Source organism: Puccinia triticina, chromosome 1A, assembly GCF_026914185.1.
Source record: "Puccinia triticina chromosome 1A, complete sequence".
Lineage (NCBI taxonomy): Eukaryota > Fungi > Basidiomycota > Pucciniomycetes > Pucciniales > Pucciniaceae > Puccinia > Puccinia triticina.
This window is the reverse complement of record NC_070558.1, coordinates 2,417,927-2,438,861: the sequence shown is the minus strand read 5'-3', so window position 1 is coordinate 2,438,861 and position 20,935 is coordinate 2,417,927. Positions and strand designations below refer to the sequence as shown.

The 20,935-nt window shown below is 46.4% G+C and overlaps 1 protein-coding gene across 1 annotated transcript; it reads right to left on the bottom strand.

The window, feature by feature from the left end:
- Positions 1–678: 678 nt before the first annotated feature.
- On the bottom strand, positions 679–1,517 carry PtA15_1A302 (uncharacterized protein; the record flags this gene model as incomplete). The annotated part of the gene is made up of 4 exons (XM_053165316.1): positions 679–807; positions 847–855; positions 920–1,105; positions 1,440–1,517. The coding sequence occupies 4 exons, from the start codon at positions 1,515–1,517 to the stop codon at positions 679–681; spliced, it is 402 nt and encodes a 133-aa protein (XP_053016519.1).
- Positions 1,518–20,935: the final 19,418 nt, after the last annotated feature.

Sequence of the window (20,935 nt, the reverse complement as noted above, 5' to 3'; positions counted from 1 at the left end):
TTTTGACCAGAGACCACAGATACGACCCAATCAGACTGGCTGATCCTTGTGCAAATATATCACCCCCATGGACAACGGGCAACATTTGCTGGAAGTCACCACCGCACACAACCTGAACTCCACCAAACGGGAGCTCAGATTCTCGCAGGTGATGTAAGGACTGGTTGACCATTTCGATTTTATCCCTGTGAGTCATCGTAATTTTGTCCCAGATCAACAGTTTGAGTTCTGCTAACGTCCGCCCTAAATTTGTTTGGATGTCGTGGTTTGCATACGACTTGGAATTAACCTGTAGTGGTATACAAAGCTTTGAATTTGCCGTACTGCCACCGTCAAGGACCATGGCTGCAACACCCAAGGAAGCAACAGCCATCACCGGAGCCCCACTCTTAGTAAAATGTTGAATTATGGCATTCATTAAGTAACTCTTGCCACAGCCCACAGGACCGTTTATAAACACCGGGGCTGAATTGTTGGTGCTATAATTTCAAACAAGCTCATCAAATATTAATCTTTGTCCCAGATTCAGGGTACTAACTTCGATGATTGGTCTTTCTTGAATACTCTGATTAACCTGTTCAGGGCCCTGGGCATACTGCTCCCAGTACAACTGATCCACAGTCTGTTCTTGCAGGAACTGGGATGGGATTGTCTCCCTTTTCTTCGTCGCTGCCAAAGTCAATTCTGTTCCACGAGTTTTGCGACACGTTGGGCGCCGGCGGTGGTTGCGCGCTTCTTGGCCGTCTGGGAGAAGCTGCTCCATTCCTCGAGCTCGTCCCATTCGTAGCCCGTCGGGGTCTCGAAGGTCTATCAGTCTACAGCCTAATCACAGATGATCTTGCTCACTCGGAAAAGCTGTACCCGCGCAAACACCCCATCAGCGTTGGTCGGGGAAGAGTAGAAAACAAACGAGCCTGACTTTGCGAGTTGCGTATTTCTTGAACAGGTTTGCGTGTCCGTTGCCACCTTCGTAGCCAGCCTGGATGCCAATGTTAGGGCCCAAGCCCATGCCGAGGTTCTTGCACCCGGAGCGGAGGATGTAGTCCAGCATGAACTGGGCGATCGGCAGGATTTCGGCCTGGTCGTAGCCGGAGTAATGGCGCAGCTGCCTTTTTGGCAAGTGAAACCAAGTAGCCCTCGGAATCAGAAATAGGAAATGTAAGCTCTTGTTCAAAATAGAACACAGGTGGTGTTTTCGCATTTACGGCTATAACTCAGCCCAACAAAAAATAAATTTTGTCCTGCAGAAGTGAAGTAGCAGTTGAGCCGTAATCTTGTAGCTTGACCTTCATATTGACATAATCACCAGTCTTGGTATCAAGACAGCGAGAGTAGATTCAAACATGAGTTGACCGTAGCTTGAACCCGGGGTAATTGCTGGTGGGAGATGGCAAAAAGTAGTTAGAATTGGGTGAAAATACAAAATAAAGGCTACTCACGGATTTAGTTATGTCAAACGGAGCAAGACTAAAAAGATGATGGCTTTGGCGCCGGAGAGTGGATACGACGGGTGCCATGGCGGCGGACTGATGAGAAGAGTTGGAGTGGTATTGTGGCTTGAGTAGGGGCTTTGGGGATGAGGAAATGGGTTGAGCGGGGAGGCGTCAAACGTGTATAGGAGTTGATTAAATATTGTCAGACGTATGGAGTATTTTGCGGTAGCAATCCGGAAGTGCCGCATCGATATGTCAAACATTGTGGCACCGGAGCAATATTCCATTGTTGGAAATGTGCGATGCCTTTGGGTCGGGTTGAGCAAGAAACTTGCAGCCACGGACTCAGGATTTCAGCCGTAAACAGTGCAGGGTGAATGATCTAACCAAACAAAAGCGCCCAATGCTTCAAAATAGTTACGAGTTATGGCCATGTTAGCATCACAATATACGGGAGGCGGTGGATTCTTGTTCCAGGAACAGGATTAGCAACAGGATTGGAAATGAAGAGGAATTAGGAAGCGGGATAGATACTCACAAGAAACCAAAAGAAGTAATTATTGTGGTTGCTGATCTGCTTTTAACCAAGTCGGGTTTGATTTTGAAAAGCAACTTGATAAATGCTACACCATTTGCGACGAGGAGTTAGTACAAATTTGTTGTATGGTGTTATCAATTGTGCATTTGGATTGTCGGGTTGTCTGATCTACAGTGCCCCCCACGACTTCTCTACTACCCCTCCCCCGCAAAAAACACGGAACTTTGAACGATGTGTTCACAGTCACCAGACATGTATCATATGTAAACTACATATTTTTGAGCCCTACAGAAGTAGGAGAACTCAAAAATATATACTTGAGGTCTGTACAATGCCTCAAAACAAAGTTTTGGTGACTGTGAACACATCGTTCAAAGTTCCGTGTTTTTTGCGGGGGAGGGGTAGTAGAGAAGTTGTGGGGGGCACTGTAGAAAAGCACACTGCGGGTCGGAGTCAGTTATGGAAGACAACGTATTGGGAATAGAAACCGGAGTTGTGCATTTGGATCGTTGGGTCGTTTGATCTAGAAAAGAACACCGCGGGTCGGAGCCGGTTATGGCAGACAACGTATCGGGAATAGAAAACGGAGATGCTGATGATTTGATCTGTGCATTTATGGTGTTTGTTCATTGGGAGTCAATGGCCGGAATTGAATGCCTTTGAAAAGGAACAAAGAAGCGTGTGTGAGCGAAATGTCAAGGACCAGGTGCTATGTGTGGAAATGCCGTTGGCCTGCGCGCCTCACGTGACGATGGAGAATATAAATAGAAGCTTTGCCGCTACCTTCGAGTTGGTCATTTGAGTCACCGGGACAGCGGAGGCAACACATCTAACTAAACATTCAGATTTCACATACGTATATACCATCACAGGGCCCTGGGAGGTATTGACTGGCTTTGCCATAATAGTCGTCCTCTCAGGTTGATCCTTTTATTAAAAATCATTGATTACGCCAACAGGCACTTTTTCCGCAACCCTACGAGGGGAAATGCTGCGCGAAAAAAGTACTTGTTGACGTAATTAATGATTTTCAATGTTTGTTGGAAAGGGTCTGATATCATATTGATACCAACTGCAACTTGACCGTATAAATTACTTTAACTCTTTAAAAACATATGTACAACCACACTGCAAGGAATTTTCAACTGCTTGGCAGAAACAATAGTTCTCATATTACTACTATATAATATATTTTGATTAATCATGGGGTTATACCAGGGGAGCTTGCTCAGCACTTGCATGCAATTCCAATCATTCAATAATTTTTTCAACATTTTAAACTTACTTCCGGAACTCTATCAGCAAGTTACACTCAATTTCCACTTAATTAACTTGTGGTCAGTCCATGCTGAATTGATGTTGAAGCAATTCTGAATTTAGCTCAAGGCAAGTTTGAGATGGGTTCAATCTGGCTTGAGACTGAATTCTAAGGCTCTCGTGAGGATAAAAAAAACTTTTCCATGAGAAGATCTTGTCAACTTGAATTCCAAAATATCCAGGAGATATTCCTCAACTTCTTGTGAAAGAGTGAAATTCACCCTTCTGAGTGTTAGAAGATGCTCAAGATAAATCCTTGAAGCTTACAGAGAGTCATTTCATAAGAAATAAAGCTGTAGATAAACTTGATATGTGAGTATGGAAAAGAGAAACTCTTTGGCAAAATTCCTGATTCATCTATTGTTTAAAATGAATTTCAATCTGAACACAAAGATTTGGTAGTAAATTTGAAAACGTTTTGATGTATTAAATACTAGAGTCCACAGCGGCTCCGCCGCTGCGATGTCAAGGGCCACATTAAAGCGCAGGCCATCCCAACAAGATGAAGCAAGCACCCCAGCCAATCAGGCAAAACTAACAACAGTAAATATGTTGGCTCAACCCAATCCCATGACAACTCCCCATTCTTTCAATAAGACAGATTTCTTGAAGTCACCACATCCTCCTGATTTACCAACAACAAAAGCAAATGCTCAGGCAATGCAAGGGCTCCATTTCAGAACAGACTACGCTGACCAACGTGGGTCACATTCCAGGCCCCACAAGTTTTACATGACGTGTGTGTTCTACGAATGCAAATGCGCGACAGATAATAACTGCTTAAGTTGAATTTCACAGTCATGGGTAAGACTTTCACCAGAAGCCAACGTCAAATCACAACAGTACAACACAGGTTTTTACGGCTTCAGGGACAAATAAAAGTCCATAAGCTCACGCCTCAGCTTATCCGACAAAATGAACCAGAAACACCAAACACTAAGCTTCATCAGACACATAATCAACACAAATACCAAGCTCAATTAAGGCAAACTAAACCTAAATATCAATAGAGGCTGACTCAATCCGGCCCGACGTCACCTAAATAGAACAAATCCCAACTATAAGTTCAGCATGCAAGTGTTGTTAATCAAATTTTCTTACATGTATTACAGGTTCACCAGTGACAAGATTGCTGCCGTTCAGACGGCCGGTAAACCACGCTCGACGGCTGACAACATCATCTCCCAAGTATATGTCAGGACACGCGGATGGCCTTATAATGAACTTTGTGGTCAACTCGGTACGAGGGTCCTAACACATTCACCATCATTAAGTCAAACATAACAAAGATCAGGAAAAAGATTAATTGCTCTCACCTCCACTACGTGGGCCAATATTAACCAGTAAGTATATTTTCCATCCAAACCGTACTCAAATCTCCAGATGTTGACAATTGTTCCCACCGCGTTTACAATCAGAGCTGACGGAGGCCCAGCAGGACTACGCAATAACCTCAATGCCACTACTGCTGTGTAGAACCTCAACTCGACGACGGAGCTCGTGTCCAACCTTACAATAGCTCCCCGCATCGAATAGGTGTATCCAACGCGCAGGTTCCTCCCTTCGAAAAAGTTTGACCGCAAGTTCACCCAAAATCCACGTCGACCTTCCGTATCTTGTCCGTTACAAGCAAGATAGCTTCCAAGTAGATTAGTCTCAGCTATACCGTGGTTATCCTCTTCCTATGAAGCCTCCAAACAAACAATCAAGAATAAGTTAACGGCCAATTAAGCGCACTAACAGGCAAGCAACTCACGTCGCCTGTAATCACCACTTGCCCTCTGAAACATAACCTATCGCAAATGGGAAGTTGAGTTGTCGTCAGCGCAACGCAACAATTGTTTTGTGACATATTTGGTCTATCCGAGTGATTTTTCTGGGAATCGAAGCAAAGTCAAAAGTTTACTGTCTTATGTCGGCTAAATGAAGTTTGGGAGCAGTACAGCACAAGGTAGCAGTGATTACCACAGGCTTTATACATGAATTGACCAGCTACTCGAGACAAAACGCCTAGGCAAAGTGTGATACATCGCCGTAGGAGCGGAACTTGCCAACGCGGCGTAGGTCACGCCAGACTTGACCCTTAGAGTGGTCTTTGGCTACCCGTGTGTGGGTTAAGCACAAGAATCTTCTTCAACAATCGTTGCACAAGAAACCCTCGAGTTGTAACCTCAACCGCAAGTTCGGTAACCACTCAGCAACAGCGATCCCAATTTCAAAGCCCTAGGCGCCCTTATCCACCTCGCCGTCATGCCACGGGTATCAGGTTTTTCAGTAAACACACAACCAACGGTTACACAAATATGAACATTACTCAAACAAATCGAACAATGCGGGAATGAGTTCGGTAGATTAGGCATAACTCGGTCATGCGAATAAGACTAAGCTTCATTTTCTTCCACCTTGTTAAGACATCTGTTTTACTCATAGATTTAGCTTAACTGTAACATGAAATCATGCATGATTCGCGTATTAGCAGCTCAACGCACGTAAGCTTCAAATACACCTAAACAGAAATGATACTCAATATGAGAGAACAACGGAGATTAGGGATTGATTTATTCCAATGAGCCATCTCGTTGAGCCATCATATCGTGCAAGCGTTCAGGGTCACTATTGATTATGGGATATCTTCAAATGTATTGCAGAGTTAGTAAATATTTGCACACAATTCAGTAGGAAATGAACAAATACCTTGAAGGAAGGCGTTTAAAAATTGACTTATGTACCACATTGACAACTCCTTTCCTTGAGTCTGGTTTTACCACGAGTAGATTGTTGACATCAGAAACTCTTGATAGCGCAAAGTAGAGCTGCCCGTGGGAAAATATGTCCGAATCCAAATAAATACTGACCCTATTTAATGTTTGGCCTTGACTCTTGTTCACCGTCATGGCGTAGGCCGGCGCAACCGGAAACTGATAACGAAAGAAAGACATTCCCGAGCGTGCATTCGACTTGTTTTGAAGCTTTATTCTTGGAAGAGTTACTTCGGTACCAGCCAAAGGACCTGACATTAACCTGCCTCGGATGAACCCGATCCCAAAGTCGACGACCCTGATCCGTGAACCGTTACGAATTCCGGCGCCAATCGACAAGTTTCTTATTATAACAAGTGGCATCCCCAATTTTATGCTGATCTCGTGTTCCGGAAAGCCCGAGAACGACAACTTGTTGAGGCACTCTTCTGGCAAGCTTGAGATCGAGTCCGGATCTGGCGTGTCGATTGAAGTTAGTGTTACCAAATCACCTGGTAACAAGCTTAAAACTTCATCGTTGAGTTTCTTAACATCTTTGTTTAGCGGCGCCAGAATACATCTTTCATTTAGGTAAGTTGTAGCTGCCTTCGCCGATCTCACCAAAACAAGATTGTCGTAAACAAACGTTATCAATGCGGACCTCATTTCATCTCAAGACTTATAGGAGGCCACATTAATGTGACGCAGTTTAATCACGGCGTAGTCTCATTTTTGTCGTTTTCCTTCCCCTAGCAAAAGTAATGAAGCGGCAAAGTCTATGTTATTTTTTTTTTCCGGTGAAGCTATTGCATTGGCCAGGCGCATATTTACGTCCAAATTAAATGGTGAAATGTTATCCCAAAGCGTTGACGATTTAATTGTTGAGAAAGAAGCCGGTGGATATTCGTTATATTTGACAACTGGTAAGATTTGCCGAAAGTCGCCCGAGAAGATAACAACTTTTCCCCCAAAGTCGTCTGTCGACCCGCAAATCCGCTTCAGCGTCAAATTTACCGCTTCGATTGCGTTCTTATGGATTGTGACGACTTCATCCCAAATGATGAGTCGCGCGTCCTTCAACTTAAGCGCAAGGAAACTATCCTCATCTATAGGACATTCAACACCGGCAGCTGCATCAATCGGGATTTTGAAGGCTGAGTGGGCCGTTTGGCCAAATTTCAGGAGTAAAGCAGCGACCCCTGAGGATGCGACAGCGATCTTGTTATACTCATTCACGGTTGCCAAATCAATTAAGGTGTTGAGGGCGAAAGTTTTTCCTGTCCCACCAGGTCCGTCGAGATAAAACAGCTGGCGCCTTCGACGGTGCAATGCGTTCTTGACCTTCAAATAAAAGCACTTCTGGCGCTGGTTGAACTTCTTTTTGTTTTTTGTCAGCCGAGCGCTCGTGACGCATAACTCTTCGACCTCGCCATCATCAGACTTCATCCCAACCAACATCCTCGCCTCCTTCTTCGTAGGATTAAGTCCGCACGACCTGAGACTGCTACCCATTTCCGCCAGAATGTCCTCAAGGCGAAACAACGCCATGACCTTTCGCTCTGCGTCGTTCAAGCGCTTGCTGTAACGCTGGCGCATATCGATCCTTGGCTGGTCGTCTGTGAACGATAAGTAGTGAGTGTTGAGGAGCTTGAGTGGGTCCGATGGAGGCGAATGAACACAGATCATAGCGAACATCTGAGCGAGCTGGTAACCACTCCGGACAACCGCAGCTTCGCTCAGGGCTTCATTGTACAGGAAATCGTTTACAAGGAGACCCAAGAGGTTACACGCGTCTTGATAATTATCGGAGACTTCCCCATTGACTGTCCTCAGTTCGATGAAAGACGTGAAGCCCTTCCTATGGAGAAGTAAAACCCTCAGGTAAAACCTTTCGCCTGCCAAATAGGACACCGAGAAGATTCTGCCGACACACTCGTCCTTTGTCTTCCGAGGAACCCAAATTTTGCGTGACTTGTCCCACCAAAAGTACGTCGGCACGTCTTTGTAAAACAAATCTCTCGCGTGCCGGCCATCCGCACCGATAGCATCCTCGAAGTTCAGCAGCATGAAGCCGGTCAGAGACGTTTGCGTAGCTTTGCCGTTGTTAATTTGACCTTCAAGTCCATCTTGGCTTTTGAAATATACCAGTTGCTCACCCTCTTCATGAATGCTTAATCGAGTTACGGGGGGCCATTGGTCGGACAAAGGCATTTTGAAAAGCCTCCAGGCGGCTGCAAAGGAAAACGTCAGATTGGCAGCTAAATGATTGGGCAAGGAACTTACCTTCACAAGGCCCAATGTACCTGCCTTCAATAAATGATTGTACCTCATCATTCGAATCGATTGCTAATGAGAGACGATCGTGTCCTTTCGTTATGTATTTATATAGATATTTGATAGCGGTAGTGTTGACTGGAACTTCCACATTAATGTGGCATTCAAACATCCGTGTTAAATATGGTGAATAAGGAACAACTGAACCATTATCAAATGTCGAGCGTTGCTTCGTGATACTACGTCCATCATTTCTACGCAGGTATACAGGATAAGCGCCATCAACATTGATTGTCCTCTCAGAAAATGCCTTAGGGAAGCCTAATCTACAGGCGTTGCCGTTCCAACACGGCCGCGATTCGCAAGGACCATGCAGCATGAACTCGCAGACTAATTTGTGGAGGACTGGCGATTTGATTGGATCCGGGAGCTCAGCGGAAATCATATTGTCGATGTCTTCAGGCAATGATGGGACGTCATTCTCGTCAACGGTTACCATCAAGTGTAAATGGGGCAATCCCCGTTTCTGAAATTTGACTGTCCATACGTAAGCTACAACCCGGCCAAACCGCTCAAGCTTAACAAGTTGTGAAATCAACTCCTTCATCTTGAGGTAAAACACCCTTGCAACAACGGTCGGATGGTCGAAAGACTTTTCGCCGAGGGGTGTCTCGTCCAAGATCTCCAGCTGCCAATTTGGGTTTGCCGTCATCGTTATGAAGTAGGAAGGGGGGCCAAACTTTCTACAAAGCGCCATAGCATCTTGATAGAGTTGCTGCATGCATCGCGGACTACCTATAAAAGTCGATGGTAAAATAACAGTTCGACCTGACGCTTCTTTTTTGTTTTCAAGAGACTTGACAAGTTTATTGTACTAGCTTGCTTTGAGTTTTACTTGATTGTTTTTTATAAATGAGGTTCGCTGATTTTCTACACATGCATACATGTTGACTAATATTTCTTGAAAAAGGGACCGGCCGGCTAGGATTGGTGAAAATTTTTTCCGGCGCCGAAAAAGCATGAAGGAGAACCATTCAAGCGATTCTACTTTCCGGTTATCGACTAAACAAAAATGTCAGAACCGTTCGGATCACCTGATCATTATAAAGTTGGACGGCGTGGCTTACCTCGCGATGTTGTTGCACGGTATAAGTTATCCCACTGTTGTTCTCCATACGGAAAGAACAAAGGATACCTGAGCGGGAGGTAAGCCAAGTGTAGGTTTGAGATGAATTCGAGACCATCATCATGACGGTGGAGAAGAATCTGCCGTTCACTTATAATATCGCCGTTTCCCTGGACTACAATGGCCACCTCATCAATTGTTGGACAATTATAGCGCTTTGGGTCCGCCCCCGGCGTTGGCACTCCCTGGAGTTTGAAGGTCTTTGCGTTCGCCCTTTGAAGAACGTCAATTGTGGAGCGGAACCGTTGAGCGTATGGGTTAATTTTGGTGAGTAAGTCCATTAGTTCAAGCACGATTTGAGGATCCATTCGAGCTGCCAGTCCTGTATTCCCCCCTCGGCCTTGCGCTTGAGTAATACGGAATTGTGCTTCTTCGATTCCTCGGTTCCCGACAACGTAAATCTGGCAAAAACCTGGATCGTCGGAGGCCGGTTCAATGCTGGATATCCGGTGAGTTAGAGCCCCGGAAATCTTGAAAACGTTGACGCCCATTGGCCCAGCCACGGAGTAGTCGATGTTTGCTCCTAGCGACGTGAACGATAGGGCGTTATTATACATCCGCGTAAGCTGTTGAAAATCCAACGATCCTGGTGATAGTCAATCAGTTAGTCAAAGGCCATGTTATATCGACTACTTAAATTGATGTTAAAATAACTCACGTTGATTTTTGTCGGTCAAGAGACCGCGGATGAGACTCGGATACCTTTGCGCACTTCGGTCGACAGAAGGTAATGAAACTTTATTCTTCTGACAGCACATCGTATAAATTTTTGTTTGTTTTTTACGATCGGCCAAAGTTGATTCGTCGTTCCAGTGAAAGGCAAAGCAACCGTTGCAGATGTTGTTGCACCTCCCGAGGTAATGCGGAAAAGAATATTCGGCAATCGTCGAAATTAGAGATTCGTAATCGGGGTGGGTACTGGTGGCGACTTTCATCTTGATGTGTTGGGCAAGGACGTTCAGATCAATTGTGGGTCAATATGAGCTTGCGAGATAACCTCAGGTAATCTCAAATTCATTTTGCTTGACATGTTGTACACAATCGCACACCACTAAACATTATAATCACTCGTTGAACGTTGCTTTGGGCTAAAATTTGTCAACTTTCCTCAAACTCCGTTTTGATGAAAATGAGACAACTCGTCAACGTCATGGCACCTCACCAAATAGTCAAGCTTAATCTTGTTGCTAACCAAGAACAGGCAACTCCTGTCGTAACAATTAAAGGGAACTACAGTTTTACACAAGCTTGTGTGACTGTTTCTCATAAAGTTGTACGTAAGTGAATATCAAGGAGATGTGAATCTGAATTATCATTTGAAAGGTGAGTGAAACATTTGCACGGCCATACAACAACATTGTAAAAGTATTGATGCCGCTGAAGCACGACAAGTAAAGCGGCTAAGTTAAAACAAGTATAAGGGAAAAAAGCGTCTTCTGCCGTTATTGTTGCATGCGTGTACGTATAGTTCAGATAAGTTGTGACTTGCTGAGACGGATACGTCGGTCTCAGATTCTGAAACACTACAGCTATACGGCCGTTAATACTTCTTCATTTGCTTCGCGGCCTCTTTCAAGATGTCCTTGCGAGGACGACCACGTTTAGGCTTAGCAATTTCGGTTTGTTCCTCCTCTTCGCAGTTCTCCTCGTCTTCATCATTTACTTCGTCATCGGATTCGTCATTATCTCCGTCGTCCGAATCCTCTCGAGTCGCGGGTTTGACGGCCTTTCCCTTTTTAGAATTTGTCGGACCCCCTGCGAATCGATCAACGGTTGCCTTGGGAGAAGAGTTGTGGTCGGCGATTACAGTGACATTAGGTTTGCTTGGTTTTCCATTGCTCGGTTCTTTTTGGGGGGGTTGTTCAGGAGTGAACTTCTTGTCGCGATTCACATTTAACTTGGATGTAGACGGTTTGGGCTCAGGAGTATTGTTAGATGAGCTGATTGGGCTTGGGGTGAATTTTGTTCTGCAAACAGGTAATGGTCAGTGGCTATAGGAATAAGGATCAATTCGACGAACGTACATCTTAAACCCATTACCGGAGGAGACGCTGGGGGACGTAGTGCATGCACTACGCCCAAGTTGATGCCCGTTAGTAATACTCACGGAAGAGACCTAAGAGTTTAATTATAATCAGTTAGTAATTTTGAGTTCATTAAGCATTATGGGTCATATGCGTCAGATATGTACTAACCACAACGACGGCGGTATGAGTTTCCATTTCAAAATCGACCAGCCGGCCAATAATGTAGACTTCGCGACCAACTTGATACAAAGTATGAGTTTTAACTAAGTTCTTCGTGCCGGGCACGATGTACTTGATGTTAAAACGGCGGTGGCACCGATGCTGGGAAAGGTTTATTAAATCAGTTGGTGAGTTCAATGGGGGGCTGCGGCTAGAAAACGGACCTCGCCGTCCCAATTGCAATGAGGAACTGTCACTTCTAGTCGAGTCCCTGCGGCGGGCGAAGTCGAAACGACTTCCCGCCAATCTATAACCATACCGAGGCCTGTGACGTTTGTTTTGTTGGTGAAGTCTGGTTGATCGGGGCCCGTTTCGCCAATACGTGTCACAGTTTTGTGTGCGTATGAAAGAACGGGAGTTGAACCATCGTTCATCGCGATGAGTTTGCCGCTTATAGCATAAACTGAGCTTGAACTCAGAGTATTGTTAAGTGCGGTGTTGGTAAGAAGCTGGACCTCGAAGTTCTTGCTCTTAACGTAGTCGAATCCGCCGCACTGGAAGTAGCTTGGAGTTCTAACATATCTGTACTGATTGGCTTGAACGGCCTCGACTGTAGACTGCATAGTGAGATTTGTCAGACAGGTGCTTAAACAGAAATAGGAAAACGGGCTTACCTCTTCAATGGGAGCAAAGTGACCGGTGAAGGCCGCGGGATGGTTTGGAGTGCAAATAGCCGACATAACGTGAGAACTTGAAGCAGGTATTTAATTGCCGTAAATGACAATTGGATGAACGGGAAATTTTTTGGTTGGTTGAAGCTTAGATTGGTGGTAGGTTTTGATATGCGATGGATGAGGTTGCGGTTGAGTAAGTGGGTACGGATTCAACTAATAGTGAAAGTTAGCGTTATTTATAGAGGAATCGGTTTCGTGGAACATACCTGTTGTCGCCTTGAAGACCAAAGGGATTACTTGAGAACCGGGACGCGGTGGCGTTGCAACCGTAGACTGGGCTATGGGGATTGAGGCGAATGACGGCGGGGAGGTCAACCCGTGATTCGACTGCCCCGGCAAGTGGTGGTAGCGATGGGTCCTTAGTAAAGTTGGCCACACACGTTAGTGTTCTGCTTGGCAAAGGTAACCTTGATGAAAGGACGGGCCTGGGCCAACTGGCACTGGATAGATGCTTGTGGCAGCGGCTGGCTTGGTCGACTTTGTTACTTGCGGAATCCGTTCAGTCCAGGGTTTTCCTCGAGTGTGGTTTGCCGGGGGAAAGCAAGGTAGTGGTTTCAGCCGTTGTCAGGGGTGCAGCATATCTGATTGACCCTGATTGGGTCACTATGTAGGAGTTCAAATATGCCGTTGTAGTGTTTTGTTGGCGGTAATTAGCGGGGGGGTCAGCGCCAAGTTGCCAGGGGTGCAGTAGTTGAGGGAAAAATTTAGATACCTTGCGGGATGAAGTTCGACGGAGAAAAGTGATTCCCTTAAAAGTCGAGGTGATTTGTCGATGATCCCCTAGCGCGGTCGGAGATGCTGTAATTCCAGATATCTGTCGCGCCCAACTTCTCCGCTGTAGCAGTTGCACAGTTTGAGTTGCAAAGAGTGGGCCCCCCACTGGCAAGTAGCTTTTGCTGCGGGCCGGGGGCCTTCACGTCCAGTCCTTTTGACCCGTGCGATTGACGCGGGCTGGGGGCTGAGCCTGTGGCACAGCACTGCTGATGTTGGAAGGCTGTTTGAGATTTGCATGTGGCTGTCAAAAATTGGCGGAGTGTTTGGTTTTTTTGTAAATTTATAGTAAATTGCCACAACCCTTTGAATTTTTTTTGTAAATTTGTACAATTGGAGGGGGAACCCATGAATTTTTTTTTTTTGGTCAATGATTTCTGTGGCTTTAATAGACTTGGATTTAATGGTGAATTTTTGGTGTGTTTTCTCTAAAATTGAATTCCTCTCTAACAGTTCTTTTAGATTGAATCTTCATTACTCTCTGTGCAAGTTTTCCAGTATGCATGCATTTCCCAGGTTGGGTCTGCTTGACATGATGAGTGGACAATCTTGGGTATCAATTTCAATCTCAACATGTTATTCTTACTCAAATTTCTGTGGCTCTCTTGGCTAATTTTATATTGAATCATCATATTCTAGATTTGCTCCCTTTGATTGTTTCAGGAATGATGTGGGGAGTAGTGTTTTGAAATATTTGCTATTAATTGAATGTGCATCATTTTCCATGCCAGTTGTCCCATCTGCAGATGCTATATTGGTTTTGCTTGACATGTTGTGTCAATGGCCCGCAAGCAATCAGCTCTGCTAGAATTCCAAGAGCCTCAGCTGGTGTTTTCTTTGGCCGAAATCCAAACCTTGAGAAATTCAACATGTGAAGGAGCCTACCCAAAACAAGAGCAAACATTACAAGGTTTCTCAGGAGCTTGGTAGAAAGAACAATTGTAAAAGATACAAGCGGAAATATTACCATCAGGTTTCAACTAGCAGACATTCTTTATTCCTCAAAGGAATTCAAGAAGAATAAAAGATCAGCTTGGTTAACAGGGTATCCCCATGTTTTTTTTTTTTGGTTGCAAGTTGGTTATCTGATTCTTCAAGGTTAGCTGTTACATGAAAAAATTGTAGCAAAAAATCACAAGGCTTAGATACAATTAGGCACCACTTATCAAGGATGAAAATAAGGTTACTGAAAATGTGACAGAAAAATGCATGGAAACAAACAACGTGTGATTCATAGTCAAAAGCAACATCCCAGAAGTGATCTAGTTCACCATTTCTGAGATTTCCAACGGTTGAACCAACATATAGCAAGATGTGTCTCTGGAAAACTATAAGAAGAAGAATAATATTTACGCCTCAAGTCATTATGTTCACTTAGATTTAAGGAAAGAATTTGTACAAGACTCAAAAATCTGGTTGTGATTGATTTATATGTTGCGTAGAAGAGGGAGTTGAAATGCAAGTTGATTTCAAATTCCAATTTTTACTTCAAGTTTGTTGGGCGGAATGGGTTCTTTGAATGGTGTTGATGTTTGAAGAGAGTCTTTTTTTTTATCTGGCTGGTAGTGGCTGAGCCTGTGTTTAAATTGAAGCAGACCGTTTGAAAATTTCATAGTTAAGTTCCATTTGAGAATGATGAATGCATGTATTGGCAATCCCCAATTCAGTCCATTTAAAACAATCAGGGATGTGAGATCTCTCTTCTAATTTATTGGCAGAAATGAGCTTTGGGTATGAGGTGGAGTGGCTCTACCATTTGCTGGTTAATTCTTGAAATGGCAGCATATAACATTTACACCCTTGGAAGTGGGTGGTGTATCCACCTTGGAATAAAGTTGCAAACTCTTTTTGTGTGCCGTAACTGGCTCCCTGAAGCAAATTTTCCAAATTTTCTTTTTTTGGTGGAGATTTAAGGGCAAGCCATGCACAAGTGAATTGTAACATGTTGAATCACCCTGAATTCCAACTTCCACTGCACATGGATCTTTCAGAAAAAAATATGGATTGATTCAATTCAGAATGAGGATTAACAATTCTCAAGATACTCAAGGCGTGAATTCTGAATCCGGGAGTTGTTGTGTAGTGAACTAGATGCCAAGTTTAAAAAAACTGTCTTTCCAGAAGGATCACATTTTTTCACATTTTTTCTGGTTTACTGCACCATTTTCTTCTCCCTGATTCAAGAAATATTTTTAAATAAAGAAAAAAATAACATATCTGACTTACAATTGACATTGCCCCAAAGTTTGAGCCTGAACTACTGTTGATTAGTCTGGAATTTATGAATTTCTGTCTTCCCAATTTGTGTTACTAATGTTTTCCTCTTCAGACTTCTTTCTATTGTAAAAATAGATTGATTTAATTCCTTGTTGAATTGAATTTTGGCTTGTTTTGGTTTTGAAGCTGTTGACTTGAATTGGTGTGTGTCACACCAACGTACGGCCATACGTTTGTGTGACAAGGGGGATCAACAGGGGGCATTACACTTCGCGCCTCCTCGGAGCGGCTTACATAAGCTCCTCAATAGAATATCTCTTCAACCCACCATTCAATGGCCAACCACTGGGTGGAGTATATAAACACACTCCGCTCGATGAACGGCAATCGAGCGGAGTATGCATCCAACCAGATGGCCGGCCATCAACTGGGGTGTGTACTCCACTAGTGATGACCGGCCATCGGGTCCTGTGCACGCCACTTGATGACCGGCCATCAAGCGTTGGACTGGGGTTTAATGCCGCTCAATGGCCATCGAGTGGAGTACAGAGACCCTTATACTCAATGACCGAGGAGTGCTCCACCCTCGATGACCTGTCTGTACCGGTCATCGAGAGGACATGAGACTCCCCTCGATGACTGGCACAGACCGGTCATCAAGAGGAGATGTTACTCCCCTCAATGGCTGGTACGGACCGGTCATCGAGAGGAATTATTCCCCCCGATGAGCTGTATTGACCGGTCATCAAGAGGTGTAAGTCCCATCGATGACCGGCACAGAGTGATGATAATCAAGGGGAGGTGTTACTCCTCTAGTTGATGACCTGTATAGACCGGTCATCAAGAGGTGGAAGTGCCCTCAATGACCGGCACAGACTAGTCATCAAGGGGAGGTGTTACTCCTCTCAATGACCTGGACGGACATTGAGGGGAGAGAGGAATAATACGTCCTGTTGATGACCGGTCTGTACCGGTCATCAAGAGGTGTGAGTCCCCTTGATGACCGGTGTAAGACTCAAAAGTGGTTGTGAAACCCTTTTGCTGAATGGAGAAGGGGATGAAGGAGGTGCAAGCTCTGCCCTTCTATACTACCAGCTACAAGACCCACCAAGGTAAGCTTGGCAAGTTTTAATAAGTGATAGGAGTGGTTAGCTCAAGATAAGTTCCTCGTGACACAGTATAAAAAGGTTGTTATTCAGTATGTAAGAGTTGCTATATGTAAGTGAGAGGGTTGAGTGGGTACGTAAGTGTTTTGGGTGATGGGTGAGTATAAAACTTGATGAGTAATAAACTGAGGAACTACAAATGGGGGGGAAGAGAGCTCCTTATATAGACAAATGTGAGGGATTTTGGCTCCAGGGCAGCCCCTGAGTGAGGTATTTTAGCTGGCCTGGACTGTACAACATGAGGGAGTTAAGAGGGAGTGGCTGTGTACAATTTATGCAAGGGGTGCATACATGAGGAGGGGCTGTGCCAGATGATGTCATAATTTATGCAAGGGGTGCATAAGCTGTGCAGGAAATGATCAGGTGATGTAATAAGACCAAACAAAGTGGAGTTAGAAGGAACTAGAATGCGGGGAACCATTCAGTTGAAGGGGCACAGCCTGCAGGGGCAGTGCTGCATGATGTCATGTACATAACAAACAAAACCAAACCAATATATGTAGTGGGGATAGAATGGTGCGGGGAATGTGACTTGAGGCGCCTGACAGGTGGTTGACTGGGTGCTACAGGTTGTCCAGAGGGTCTAACTTCCAGTGTAGTGGGGCTCCAGTGATGCTTCCAGTGGGGAATAGGGGTTAATTTAGCCGTGGATTCCATTTATGGTGTCAAATTGATGGTATCTTGAGGCCTTCTGTATGTACACAAGAAAAACTTTTGATTTTTCACATTTTTGCGTACCACATCCTCCCCCAACTTATTGTCTGTCCCCAGACAATTCCGCAGTGAAGAGGTCCGTATCTTGAAGATTGACACTTTGAAGTTTGATATATTGCTATGGTTTTTCTGGAATCCTTGAAAAGTTGGCCGTCTGACGTCTTCTTGATACCGTGGGCTGAGAAGCTCTGTGAAACAAAAATTGGCCATAATTGACCTTTGTCACTTTTGGTATTTTTACTTGAAAAAAAAAATCCTGTCATGTTGGGGAGTCGAAGGGCTGCGCGCAGTCCGCAGCTGAGCTGTTGTTGTGCAGTCGTAGTGGCCGCAGCAGTCGCGCTGGGCTTTGTGTAGTTCGCGGGCTTTGATCCGCGCGGCCTTGGTGTCGAGTAGCAATCGGGGGCCCGTTACCCGTCCGACTCGTCCGAGTTCAGAGCTCAGGGCTCTCAGTTCACGCCGCAGCTCCGTGTTTGGTTCCGATCCGACCGGAGGTGGAGTTACTTCGGCCCCGTGCTCGCGCCGCCGCCGTCCTCTGTAGCCGGGCTACATGTGACGGGCTACGTAGTAGCCCATTTTAGATGTCACGCTAGGATGAGGAGCGGCTGTTGAGCCCTGTACTATACAGGGTACTCAATAGCCTATTCATCCCGGCCGGGACTAAGCCCGGGTTTAGCGTGCCGAGCTATTAGTTGTAACGTTTGAAGATAGGCGGGTTATCGCCGTAGAAGTCTTGCCCGAGTCGGTTTCTCGAGGAAACCCGACCTCTGGTGCAGCCTAGGCAGAGCAGAATTGTCTGCGGATTGACGTTGCGGAAGAAGTATTAGCGGAAGTCAGCTTACTGACTATCCTTCGCAAATTTTTTCGTTTGTTTAGTCAAAATGGGCTTGCTTCGTTCAGGCCGCACTTGCCCACCGGGAAGGAAACCTCAGGTGGAGGCGCGAACGTGACGTTCCCGCCGCCGGCGAATGGCCTAAAGTACACGAAGCAAGAAATCGACGCTATGGGCGAAGATCAACGTCAGTGGTTGAATCGTCATGCGGAACTAGTGGACTATAGTACTTACGATCTTGTGGATGATGACGCTGTAGGTTCATCACTGGCTTCTTCGGCCCGAGATGACGACGTCGTGAGGCTGAGCCTCACCGATGCGTTCAAACAGATGCTGATCGCCAGCAAACTAGGCGTGGGGGGGTCGAAAAAAGCGACTGATCCCCCTGCTGCGACCTCCAAGAGTGAGGATAAACCCACGGACCCGCCAGTCGGTCCACCCAAGAGCTCCGCCGCCCCCGCAGAGGCCAAGATGGTTGAACCGGAGGCGGTAGCACCGCCCGAGAGGAAGCACCTTGAGGTGGAGGCCGGCAAGGTCCTTAGGGGATGGCCGGACAAGGAGCTGCCGAAGTTCGGCGCCACGGTCGACGAGAATCCGACGCAATGGTTGGGTATGATGGCGATGGTCCTCAAGGATCGTCAGGCCCACCCGGCCATCTGGCATTCGTGTGCGGGTCAACGCCTCACGGGGCGAGCTTGGCAGGATTTCTACGATCCGGCGTTCTCGGCGCGACCTGATGACTGGACCAGTTTCAAGGCCTGGTTGATTAAGTTGTCTCCGATCGGGATTACGAACCTGACGGTGGCGAGGGAGCTTGAGAAGCTCAAGCAGGAGCCAAACGAGACGGCCCAGGTCTTCCACGAGCGCTTTAGGGTTTGGCAAACCAAGGCGAAGTCGATCAACTTCGGCTACGACGAGATCTCCTCATTCGTCAGAGGTCTCACTCCCGGTCTCAGTGCGAAGGTACAGGAGATCATGGCCGCGGCGGCCATCGATGGGAAGCCGATGGAAATGGATCGCGTGTTGCTCACGGCGGTGGGGCACAATCATTTGTATCGACAGGCCAAAGCGGTTTCGTCGATGGCCAGCGGCTCCAGCAAGCGTCGAGCCGAAGGCGAAGCAGGTAGAGCCGGGAAGAAGAAGGTGGCGACGTGCCACAACTGTAAGCAAGCCGGCCACATCGCGGCGAAGTGTCCCGAACCAAAGACGGACGCTCAGAAGGCCTGGGAAGCCGCTAACCCAGAAAAAACTAAGAAAAAAATGTGTAGTCGGTAAGGAACAGTCTCTCCCACCGACATTTAGTTGTAATTCTTCTCTCTTATTGCGTAATCCAGTGATAATAGCGTCGAACTTACCTGAGCCTCAAAGGGCCAGTCCCCTTGAGTTTTGTCCAGGTGAAGCCGGTCCTCGAGAGGAGGGCCGCAGTGAGTTGCCTCGGCCGAGAGCCGAGCAGTTGAGTCAACACTGGGTCGCTACGCTACGCTACGCTATTTCAGCGCTACGCGTTAGCGTAGCGGCAAAAAGCGCCCGGCTATTTTGCATAGCGTTAGCGCGCTGTTAGCACCGCTACGCTACGCTAATTTTCAGCGGCGCTAACAGCGCGCCAATTCTTTGTTAGCGTTAGCGCGCCGCTACAGTCGCTACGCTACGCTGCGCTGCGCTACAGCGCTTTTAGCGGAAAAAAAGTCCTTTTCTCCCGCTAAAGGCGCTGTAGCGCAGCGTAGCGCGCGCTCTTTTGCGCCCTGCATGTTTAGCGTTAGCGCAATTGCGCGCATCTGCGCTAACGCTACGCTATCAGCTAAAATAGCTGCGCACCGCGTGCGCGTAGCGTTAGCGCATATGCGTGCAATTGCACTAACACTACGCTAAAAAATAGCGCATTTGCGCTGCGCTACGCTACGCTAACCGCTATGGTTAGCGTAGCGACCCAGTGTTGGTTGAGTGCACCTGAAAGTATTGTTGATCACCCAGGCATGGGGACAACCGGGTCGGATGAGTCGTTAGCTAACGCCGCCGACATCGTAAGTGATTGTTTTTGTGAGGACGGTTGTCATTCGGCGGAGACCGTTGACAACGTACCTTCGAGTGTGAAGGCTGAGTTCCATCACCAAGTTGAGGGCCGTTTGGCCAGGGTCCTCATTGACACCGGCGCTGGCTCGTCGTATGTCGCAGAAAGTTTTGTGTTAGACCGTGTGCTGCTGATCTATCGTTCACCTATATCCTTTAAGGTTACCGGAGCCTTCGGGGATCGCATCTCGGACAATCAATTAGCCACGGTACGTTTTAGTTTAGAAAGCTTACCTTTTGCAGTAGAGTGTAGGGTAGCGCCGTTGGCAAGCTACGACGTTATCTTAGGCCGGGATTGAATCGCCAATAGCGTCGTGTCAACGGACTGGGATTCAAATCTATGGCACTTGAAAAGTCATGACGGTAATGCCGTCCAGTTTAGCTTAGCATCCTCGTCTGCATGTTGTATAATTACTCACGAGTTAGCAGTTATGTCGGACGACAACAAGGTTTTGATTCCAAGGAGTATTCGAAGACACGGGTTCTACGAGGGAGCCCGGGAGTCGTTCGTTTGCCTCATGGAGTCCGAAGGAGTCGCAGGGCCGAGGGAACCAATTGCAGTGGGCCTACCCACTGAGTTTGGACCGGACGCCGACCTTCGGGAGAGGATGTCATCCTTAGTAAGTCGATTTCAAGCTCTATTCGGCCCTATTGAGGGGGTTTTGAGGAAAAAGCGGGTGATCAAGCACCTAGTCAATACCGGGGACGCGACGCCAGTCCGTCAGCCCGTGCGACAACTTTCGCCGGCCCTTCTAGGAACGTTGA